The following is an 11,971-nucleotide window of genomic DNA, read 5'->3' on the forward strand; positions in this document are numbered from 1 at the left end:
GGCCGTAGAGACTGAAATACATAAAAGTGGGTCTAACAGCCCAATCTACAGCTCGGATCCCATCAATGGGCCCTTGCTCCCAACACAGATTAGTTATGAATCTATGGAAAGACTCTAGGTTTATCATGTAAGCCGCGGTGAAGCTATCCAGACTGCAAAGTGAATGCTGCATTCCTGGCAGGCAGAAGGCTTGCAGACCTGCATACCTGCCATTCTTCGCACATTTAAACTGGCATGAATGAGGTGTTGGACGCTCACAGCAACTCATTAAACCACATCTCGTACCGGTCCGGCTTTCACTGAAGGCACCTCGCCCTGCATAGTTTCTAAGAATGGATAATGTGTGTGAAGGGAGGGTGGTTACTGGAGAATGCAATGTGTAGGCAGGTTTATGTATATATCTTAATTAGTATAGGAAATAGCAAATGAGCACACAGTGTGCCATTACTGCTTTGCGGTCTAAACTGTGTTCTGTCAATATATCCCATAGTAATCGGGTGCTGGCTGTGCTGCAATGAGAGCAGCGACCTGTACATGTGAGCCAAGGCCAAGCAACTGATAGACTATGTGATGCTGTGCATATGCAGTGTTGGGGATTACATTCACTACATGTAAATAAACTAGTACGTTTCCAACATTTTCCAGTCGATGAACTATGCATTTAGATTGTGAGCTAAGCAGCTAATCTACTTCTGCTGCATTTTTGGTGGAGCTAACGACTGAAACTACAAAATTTTTGGGCCGTAAAAGGTTCTGGTTGGTTCTGTTTTAATTGTGAAAATTGTTCAAGTCAGATATCCATAACTGTTTGTAAGTTTACATACAAGTTTACATACAAGAAAAATATAACGTTCCTTACATTTTTTTTTTTTCGAACCCAAATGGGATTGTTTATTTTAGGCTCCAGGGGTATTCAAAGAAATTGGATTACTGTGAGCAACATGTGGCCGTAGTTTATAATCTTTTGAGTCTGATTTTGCAAAGCTAAATTTGAATGGATAGGATCCCAATTCAACATAAATTTTAATAATTATGGACATATATTTTGATAAGCTAGTTTGCTATTGTTAATCATGGGTGTAATAAGGACGCTAATTAGTGGGAGGCAGGTGAATGCTGGACAGCATCACATCTAAAATCAAAGCTGCCATCCCATTCACCTTCCCAGGCACACTTTATTGATTTATTTCATTTTTAATGTATTTATTTTTATGTGTGACCTGCAAGCAGGAACATTTAAGCAAACAAATGGGCAAGTAAACAAATGTTATATAGTTGCATTAAATTGTCAATTTGATCATTTTTTACAGAGTATGATCTACTTTTTTGGCATTTATCCTTTATTTGACAGCGACAATAGAGAGAGATGGGAAAGGCAGGAGAAAGAGAGGGGATGACATGCGGCGCGTGGCTCAGCTCAGGATCGACCTCCGGTCACTGAAGTGAGGACTGGGCATTGATACGTGGTACACACTCTACCAGGTGAGCAACCCTGATCTACTTTCTCTAGGGAGGCCAAGCTTTAGTTAACAAAACTTCTGAGCTTTGCTGTAGTTCAACTTCTTCAGCTTCTTCTTGTGTGACACTTGCTTGCAAAACTCTGCTTCCGAAGTATCTTCCCCGTCATTGTGCATGTATGAGATCTGGCATCACCACTGCCCAGTTCCTCTGGAGATATGATGCATTGTGTATCTGACAGCAACTATTTCTGCTTGCATTGTTTTCCCAACGGTTCCTCCTGCAGCATTGTGCTTGTCTCTGGCCTCTCCAGCTCTTCAGCCATTTGTTCTTTTTCCCACGCTGGTGAATGCCAGTGTGGCCACAGACACACACACACAGGGCTTATCTGAACAATGCCTCAAATAGCTCCAGAGTCTCATCACAAGGGCATGTCACCAGAGAGCATAGGGTGCAGCGTGTGTGTATATGTGTGTGCGTCTACATGCGTGTGCGTGTGTGAGAGACAGGGCCAAAGTCGTAAACGTGTCACACTATGCAGCTGTTACCTGCTGGCCCTCGTTCAGGCTCCTGTGCTTGTCAACAGGCCATCATTTCCAGCTCATCCATATTGCTGCCCATTGTTGAGGCTGACTATCTATAGTTCATTGTCTGAGGGAGGCTTTCACTGGTGAACACAACATACACAAGCCCACTGTACTTGTGCATGCACCAGTATGAACACACATGCACAAATTCGTAAGTGAGATTGAGGTTGAGTTTCCAAATCTGTTCGAGTTCCAATTAAAAAATGGCCACCTGCTTGAAATTGTAACATAATTGACTGTAAAACTATTGGAAAACAAAAAATGCAAAATGCAAAATCTGCGAGAAAAATTAAATTGCAAACATTGTATTTGAGGTTGTGTTCATTAGACCAACATAACACTGTCATAAAAATGACATGTAGTTGTTGACATTAATGATGATTTATGGCCGATGTCATTAAATGTTATTTCTGTCAGTTTTGTCACTTTCCCTCTTTGTCATGACGATGCCAACTGTGCAAGGAAAATGACAGAATTAAGCGAGCAACATTTAATGACGAGTCATACATATTTATCAGTGTTCATGACTGTCACGATCCATCCTCCGTGACTCCTGTCTGCCCTCCGCGAGAGTGTGTTTATTGTTGATTTCTGCATTTTCTGTATGTTTTTTTGTCTGTCTGCAGGTCCTCTGCTGCAACCTGCAGTCTCTGCCGGGCTGTTGAGCAACGCACGGTTTCTACAAGCTTCAGTCACTCTGCCTGTTTTGCCTGCAAGTCTGTTTTGCCCTTTATCTGTTTTTGCAAATCTGACATCTGCCCTCCACCTCGCCATTCATCAAGTCCACCAGTCAGCTCTCAGCTCTGGACCTCCCCACTTATTCTCACCCTCTCTGCCGTGTTCCCAGCACCAGCCAGCCCTCACCTCCTCGTCACCTTTTATTCAAAATAAAACACTTTCATTTTTACACCTTACCTTGCCTGCTTGGTCTGCTTTAGTGTTCTGTCTGTGTTCGTGAAATTCACCGCTATCATGTCAGGGTTGTTCCAGTGTTATGTCCGTCCCATGAACACAACTTCAAAGTTTAAGCATTTGCATCAATCTGAACAGTGTGATTTTCCTCTGAAGTCACTATCCACGATTAGTTGGAAATGTGAGGTGCAAAACATTTTATTCATAATATTATAATCAGAGTGCATTTGATTGTTGCACAGCAGGTAATCATCTGTTTCCTACAGGCAGAATTAGTAGGATTTTCATGAGAATAAAAACAAAACAAATCAATGTATAGACTCATACAAAAATAATCTCTCTGTCATCACTTATGAGCCACTAGAAGTGTGTATTAGTGCGTGTGTGTCTGCAGAGACCCTGCCATCTGCCTGGAGTTTCTTGTTTTGCTGAGCTCGGGACTCTTCTGGGCCTCTGCCTTTGGGCAGTGGGTTGTGTAGCTCCCAGCCAATCACAGCGCACGGTGACAAATCAATAGCACGACATCCAATAGGAAGCTGTGAAAAAATGCAGATGCGGACTGCGGATAAAAAAGGAAATCTAGCGAGGCAAAATGCCAAGCAGACAAAGTTCGTTCCACAATGAGAGTGAATCTGGGATTGAGGATGAGGATGAAGAGCAACGCAGTGCTGGCCTGTTTTAAGTTGGACAGGTAGGTGCCAGAGGGACAATATTTTTTTTGTTTGTTTGTTTGTTTGTTTTTTTGTTAGGTAAATGACAAATCCTACTCATTCTGCTTTTAAAAACTTTCATGTGATCACTTTTTTTCTCATCATCTGTAACAGTAGCTACCCCTTGTTTTGTATTCAGAATGCTACAATCCTGTTGCATCATGTTAACTCTCACTCCCTTATCCTGTACACACAAGCACTTACCATAAGAATATGGATGTACTAAAGCAAAAAAAAAAACATCCACTTGATGTGAGCCTTAAAGACATAACAGAGCAGTTCAAACAGGGCTCTACAAGTTGACTTCCTCCGTCTTTCAAGGCTGTTTTGCATGAGTCACAGTAAACACTCAGGAGCTTCATGCCCTGACAGGACTGCTTCGGGCCTTTCTTGTCCTTCCACCTGCTGTGTTGTTGTAACAGCCAAGCGTGTATGACTACAAGGCACAGAGATACTGAAGTCAACAACGTATAAGAGCTGCAGGTATGCCCTCAACCCCATCCTCAGTTTGCACAGCTTGTATCAGGTTCGCTGCTGGAGGAGGGGGGGGGGGGGGGGGGCACGCTGCAATCAAAACCCTCCTCAGTTCTCGCAGTTGACACTTCATCTTGTTTCCTCGCTGGGATTTTGTTTTGTCTATGAGGAGACAGCTAGAACCTGAGGGCGTTGATTTGAATCCAACACACCGCCAGGATCCCATCCGCACAGCCCGACTGCCTCCAGAATGAGCTGTTCCAGCGCACAAGGCTGACAAACAAGAAAAACAGTGAGAGATCCCAGCCATAGCAGCCACTGCGAGTCAACAGTCACACACACTATGCGGTTTGTTGAGGCACCTCAGCTGATTCACCACTCAGATGTGGGACCTGCCTAAACAACGCTAATAACACTCTGGGAATGAGCGCTCGACTCAGGGGAGACACGCAACATGTGGACATGGAGACAGCCGAGGGTTTAGTGACTGTTTGTGGGTCCTATTCCTTGTTATGTAATTTAGCGACAGTTACTTTGAGCAGGCAACCCAATGACTGAACAAGACGGGGTACCCTGTGAAAAATAAGTTGTCAGTGGCTCATTTCAAGTGAGAGTGTTTAGAATCAACTGACAAAAAAACATTTAATAAGCATATAATTTGAAGGTTGAGTCTACATGCCTCCCCTACATGCTAATTATATGCTTTTGTTAGTTGAGACTAAAGAGCCCTCACTCAGCAACCGCTTGACAGTTATTTAAATAACTAAATAAGACCCAGTACCATACAAGACCAAGCAAAAACTCTATAAAAGATTTTGTTCACCATATGAAACATTATGAGAATGCCTTACAATAAAAATCTATTTACAGAAATAGCATATTATCTATTTTTGCATTCAGAGGACTGTAATCCTGTGGATTTCAATCCATTATTCTCTAATCCTCTACACAGGTGAAAAGGGCAAAAATCGTTATACACACACACACACACAAACACTCACATTTACACTCAAATGAATACACACACGCATGCCGGTGCACACCCACAAAACCCTGCCCCCACCTGAACACACAGACACACACACACCTGACGCTCCCTTAGCAAGCAGAGTCTTCCTCGGCAAAGCACGACGCCATGCTGAGTCATTGCCCGGGCATGTCTCCACTGCAATTCCCCTTCAAATACAAACAGATATATGCATAGATAGCCACACACACACACACACACACACACACACACACACACACACACACACTGCCAGGCAACAGGGAGAAAAGCACATGTAACAAAGGTGGAGGGCGGTAGAGAGGTGGCGGTGCACTTCTTTACCAAACAGAAGCCGGCATGGCGCCACCGGAGGAGAGCAGGTGTGTTGAGTCAGTGGCACACATGTGGTTTCCTTTGCTCTGAGATCAGGAGGCTAAATTGGCCACCACCTCCTGCATCAGAGTCCACACATGCTGGGGTAACTAAACCGACTGCCAGGAAGCTGTAGAAAATGATTCACCATGGCGACGCCTTTGCTATTATATTAAATCTGTATGATTGTGGGGGCGTTGGTGTGTAAAGCAGTACGGGTGGTCCTCTCAGTCAATGGGTAGGAAAAAATGGTTTGAGCCTCATTTGGGCATCCGTCAGTTTTGCATAATTATGGATCACTGGTGTGTGTTTGAGGAGTGTGTAGTGAGTGTGTGTTGTTAGGGGAGGCCACAATGACCGGCTGACATTTCACTTCCTGGTGGGTCGATGTTCCCTCTGTCTGACATGGGAGACTGATAGAGGGAGAGACTCGAGAGCCTGAAGTGGGTGCTTGATGCACGTTCACCACTGACACGATGCACAAACACACACACACACACTCACACTCGCACACACAGAGAGAGCAATGTGACACACTCTAGTTTGTGTATCTGAGCTGGACACTGGGGTCAGGGTTGCGTGTGTGTGGCTGGCCGACCCCCCAGGCAGGCTGGCGTCAGGGCAGACTGCATGGGAAGAGCTGATGACATTTGCCTTCTTACCGCCTCCTCTCGCCGCTTCATCCAGGCTCTGGGAGCTCTGCGGGGAAGATCACAGCTATCGTTTCTGACTCTCTGTCAGCGAGGGGGGACCCGGCCGAGTAACACTTCACTTACAAGCAGGGGAGTGGCAGAATTTGTGAAGTAGTAGAGGAAGATGATATCAGAGTGCACACGCCTATGAAGAGATATCAAAGGGCATCTGAGTCATTCAGTGTCCTCTACTTTCAGTTTTCAAATTGAGTCACATGCTTTAAGTGACAACCCCCAGTTGTAATTGTAATTATCACATCGTATTATAATCATATCATAATCATAATAAAACAAGGGTATAATTTTAGTTATGGGAAGAGTACCACACATCGCTACTAAAACAGAAGTGCTGTTACTGTTATATTTTACTTAAGCAGAAGTAGAAGTTCTGCTGTGAAAATCTACTGAAGTAAAAGTGGCTCATTTAAAATGCATTCAGAGTAAAAGTTGCTTTGTTACTTTTTCAAAGCAATTACTTTATTAGGTGTGATCTTTTCCATGCGGTTGTAAAAGGATGAGAGTACATGGTTCACACACCCAGGCCAGCTCACTGATATTATGCCCCTTTTTTCCATATTTTCCATACTTACCACTGTGCACCTTTTATTGGAAATTTGGAAATGGAAGTAGAAAGTAGAATCAACAAAGTAGAGGCAGATTCCTCCTCTCGTCTCTGCAGACTGTACAGTCTGTCATTCATCATTTTAGTCTGTAACAGAGGTGATTATAATACTCAGGCAAAAATGTGAAATGAAAAAGTACACAAAAAAAAAAACTGCTGAATTAATGTGAGTAAATGTAATTTGCTGCCTCCACATCTAATAGGTTTTCTTTCTTTCTTTCTTTCTTTCTTTCTTTCTTTCTTTCTTTCTTTCTTTCTTTATGTTTTTCACCAAAAAAACTGCTCTCTCCTTGTTTTCTGTCTGGCTGTTTCACTACCTGCCAAGCTATTGCATGGCTGCTTGCTGTCTTGGCCAACACCTGGGCTGACCCTTGAATCCCACTCTGTGTGTTGCTGTTGACGTACAATCTGATGAAACCTCCGCCCGTTGAATGGAAACAGTGCTTAGAGATTGTTTGGGTGGATTTCACCCAACTGTGACATCCACACACACACACACAAATAGCAGTTTGTCTGTGAAACAGCAACAGGTTTAGTTGAGATGTTACCTCAAAGATAACCACTGGAGAGAGGAGGCACAGTTTATGGAATTATAAAGAGTGAATTACCAGCTTACTGAATATTCATAGGAAAAATCACAAACTCTCTGCTTTCACATATATAAATGTATTTTTTTCTTAGTATGGGCAAACTAATTTTAAGTATGTAGGCTCCAAAGGCTTTTACTGTGTGCATCTGGTAATTAGACATAATAGCGGGCAAAGTGAATCATTTACTGCAGTGTGGGCAAATATTTGGATTGATCTCCACAGAGGGATGTGGATTACTAATTAACATGTTTGGCAGTGTAATTAGGTCCACGTTAGGACTTCCTCTGCAGTCTCTCTCCCTCCTTTGCGCCACAGCTTCCGCCCACACTCCAACCATGAATTACTCCACTGGCAACTGTTGCTGCATTCCCAAACCATCTGACGTCAAGTGGGAAGGGCCCGGGCCAGTCTTGGGTATAAAAAACCTCTGTCACCGCGCTCATTCACAACGCAACTCTGGATTATCAAGCGCTTCGCAGAGAAGCTCCAGTCTCGGGGTCTTCGGACGACAGAGCAGAGAGGCGAAGGTTCACAAAATCACTCCAAGTCCACTCAAGACAATGAAAATGTCCGCTGAGGAGATCTCCCAAGTCCTGAAGGAGGGCGAGCTGGAGAAGAGGAGCGACAACCTGCTCCAGTTCTGGAAGAGGAAGACGTGCGTCCTGACCACGGACAGCCTCAACATTTACGCCGACACGCAGAAGCGCTCCAAGGGCAAGGAGCTGAAGCTGCAGTCCATCAAGAAGGTGGACTGCGTGGAGCGCACCGGCAAGTTCGTCTACTTCACCATCGTTACCACAGACAACAAGGAGATCGATTTCCGGTGCAGCGGGGAGGATAACTGCTGGAATGCGGTCATCACCATGGCCCTGATAGACTTCCAGAACAAAAAGGCCATCCAGGACTTTAAAACGCGACAGGACAACGAGAGCGCGTCGCCCGGCCAGCAGGAGAGGCGCATGGCGAGGGCGCCCTGAGCGGCGGATGGGACTTTGGCAGTTACCTACTCCTAATATGGTAAGATACACATCGTGAGATTTCAACTGCTATCACATATAGATGTAATGTGATCATGGAAATTAAATTCCACGCGCAATTAGCGCACCGGAGAGTTTGTGTCGTCTTATAATAACTGCAGAATTAAGGCAGTTTTACTTTTATTGTGAAGTACTTTTCCAACTAATACTAACCGACTTTTTTTTTCTCTCTCACACAGTGTCAATATATGGACCATATAGAAAGACTTGGACCAAAGGGAGACGCAGTCATCCGGTCCAGTGATGAAGGATTGTTCGGGACAGAGCTCTCTGAAACGTCTGGAAACAGACAACTGATCCCGCAAGGCTTCCAAAAAAATAAAAAAGACAAGAGAGACAATTTCACACGCAGGACTGAACCTCTGAATTGTCGAAGCTATTTCAAGTTTGCTCTCCTCGCAGGAATGTTCCCTTAAAATAGCATTTGCAACATTTTAATTTATTCGTTTCCAGGATATGGTGTTCTTGGCAAAGCGCTTGTGTTGTTTAAATTATTTACTGTTTACTGTTGTGTGCGTGTTGAGTGTGTATTTATTTGAATAAATAATCATTCATTTTTGACATAACCTCCTGCTCTTCCTCTGCTTTTTTAACATCTCAATTCCTAACTCTCTTGACACATGATGTAAAGGTCTGTTAGTGTCTGACTTGACACTCTGTGACATTTAGGTTTTGCACAGCAGCAGTTTACAGTAAATGCCAGGCATGCCAAAGTGAATAGGGAGTGGAAGACAGGAAAGTCCCTTTCCGCCCTCGTCTCAGGTGGAATGTGTGTCTTTATTGTCTCCGGTTGGGTGTCAGGCTTTAGTCATACTTTATAACCGATAAGTAGAGCGGACTCAGTCATCAAGACTCTCTTGAAAGCCTTGACGGCACCTTTGAACACACCTTCACAAAGGAGTGGTGCTGTATGTAACTCCTGCTGGAGTCCATGTGGCAGGAAGTGCTTAATCATTACACTGAACTCAGAATGACTGCTGAAAGGATTTGAGGCAACTCTCTTACTTCACCAAAAACCTGAAAGTGGTTCTATTTGATACTTGGGCAATTCTGTAACAGGTGTTCATATAATGATAAATTCCTCTGTGCCCTCCAGCCTTATCAGACCTCTCTGTTATTCAGTGCACCTGTTCCTGTGGACACACCGCAGTATGCACACAGGAAGTACAAGCCCATTTTATCACCCTGTTATCTTGAAATAAAGACTCTGCCCATAGAAATAATATGACACAGGGCACACACCTATATAATTAACAGCACTGCTAAAACAGATTTGCCTTGGTTGTATTTACAAAGCAATGTAATTCTCACAAAGTGCTGAAAATAGAGCTTGAAATGTTGGAGGAAAGTGGTAAAGTTCAAGCAGCTGTACATCATGGTGGGCATCAGTGTTTTCCAGCTGTGATGGTAAAGAGATAAAGAGGAATGTGTGGCAGTGTCTGTGTTACTCTCAACACATTTCCTCAGATGCACATACTGACACTTAGGACTGATTAGGATTGATTATATTAACACTTTCATTAAGAATTTATGAGGCAGACATAACACCAAACATTAATGTGAAAATGCATTTATGCAGCGCTCTGTCATCGAGCCATGACAAAAACACTTAGTGTGGCTGTACGTGCTGATTGCTGGTTCCCACTGCCTGTATCATAAAACCCCTTGTAAAACTTCCAGTTAGCTGTCAGTACTTTTTATGAAAAGCACATATGAGACGGGAGTTGTGAGGCAATAAATTAAATCTCTGTCCTCTCTGCCCTGAGCCTCCACACGTGCCTCCGGTAGCCGGTCTTACAGAGTGGAAGTGTGTTATGAGCACAAATGCCTGGGGTCAGAGGTGACACACAGCCAAATTTCTGACCAGCAGTAATGAAGTGTATCCCAGTGTCCCCTCCCTCCGCTCCCTGTCCCGTCCCGTCCCTGCGGCTTTGAAGTAGGATCACACTACAATGAGTGCATCAAAGGGATCGCCTGATCTGAGGAGTATTACCAGAGCGGACGGGCCCCCTTTCTAAAAATACCATTTCACAAATTGGCACCACTTTAATCTCTCTCTCTCTCTCTCTCTTACACACACACACACACAAACACATGCACAAACCTCTGGCCCTTGAGCCAAGGGGCCAGAGGTCACACAGGGATTACTGGGGTTGAGGTCTACCACTGTCCCTGACCGGGGCGGACTGCTTTTAGATAATAAGATCCCATTCTTTTAGTATAAACCCAGAGCATTCGTTTTGTGGGTTTGAATGTAATCCATGTGATCACTCGGTTACAGGCTAATATCAGACCTCTCAAACTGCATGGCTTATACAGTGCATCTCTGCCCACAGAATGTAAAGTTACATTGTCCTCTTTACTTCCTCACTGGTCTGGACACACACCACCAATCAGACAGACACATACACATACACACACACACACACACATACACACACTGTGTCTCCCCCAAAGTCTGTAGCTGTATAAACATCCTCTGACGCAGACCTGGCACACAGTCAGGCCATACTTCTGCACTTGGCGTCATCAGTCCATAGGCTGTCATTATGTGGATGGAAACACAGTGTGAATGCTGAGAGGGGATGTAAGTGAGGGGGCGTGCCAAGTCGACCAGCTAGACCACGGCATGTAATTCAGATCTGCACTTAACCTTTGTTGAAAAACGCCATGATTCATCGTAGACCCTGTATGCCCGGTTCTCAGGTTCTGACAGCAGTGCCGGTGTGTGACGGCAGGAACCCTGCTGAGTTTTTGTGATCTGTGTTTTGTGGTGTGTTGACTCTCCCTATGTCCTTAACAGCCATTTTTCCTCATATACAAACACTGACATTAACATTAAACTGCACTAATAAAGGCCATCTTCCTCTTGAATCTTTTTCATTTTTTTTTTTTTTTTTTTTAAAAACATTTTTTTTAAGATGCCCCCATGCAGAATTAAAACTCAGTCACTCATTCACACACAATCAGAGCATTGTCAGTGGTGAAAATATGCTACTGGGCTTTAGAAGTCTTTTCAATATCTTGTATAGGCTTTGCTCTCATATAGACCAGATCAAGCAGTAAGCACAATTTTACATATTTAAATAATAAATAGACAGCTGTAAATATAAAAATTCATATGCACGACATAGTCTAAGATGTCAACATCTACTAAACTTTAAGTTTTAAACGGTATTTATACCCAACCCTAATTATAGCTTACATGTCTATAACCATTTATAAGCCTTTTAAACTGCTAACTCAGTGGGATAGAAGTGAGGTAAATATTGGACCTCTGGACCCACAGTGCAATCATTTGGCTATAAAATACACGGATTATGCTGCATGAGCTGTTTGGAAAAATTTGATGGACATTTTATGCCTTTTTATGGAGTCATAAAAATGTTTGGCTTCACTAAGACTGAAGTATTTTTGGGGCTAACCTGCTTTGTGTTTGGTGGCCCTACAAACTTGGAGGAGATTGAGTTTTCATTATGGAGTGAATGATTCCTTTAGTGCGGTGCTGGGTAACTTTGCATGCTGGTGA

The 11,971-nt window shown here is 43.7% G+C and overlaps 1 protein-coding gene across 1 annotated transcript; it reads left to right on the plus strand.

Moving 5' to 3' along the window:
- Positions 1–7,748: 7,748 nt before the first annotated feature.
- On the plus strand, positions 7,749–8,761 carry phlda2 (pleckstrin homology-like domain, family A, member 2). Its single transcript, XM_030053020.1, has 2 exons — positions 7,749–8,422; positions 8,622–8,761. Exon 1 carries the CDS (start codon positions 7,966–7,968, stop codon positions 8,380–8,382), a length of 417 nt encoding a protein of 138 aa, XP_029908880.1. The 5' UTR covers positions 7,749–7,965; the 3' UTR covers positions 8,383–8,422; positions 8,622–8,761.
- Positions 8,762–11,971: the final 3,210 nt, after the last annotated feature.

This window comes from Myripristis murdjan, chromosome 6, assembly GCF_902150065.1.
Source record: "Myripristis murdjan chromosome 6, fMyrMur1.1, whole genome shotgun sequence".
In the NCBI taxonomy this organism is placed as follows: domain Eukaryota; kingdom Metazoa; phylum Chordata; class Actinopteri; order Holocentriformes; family Holocentridae; genus Myripristis; species Myripristis murdjan.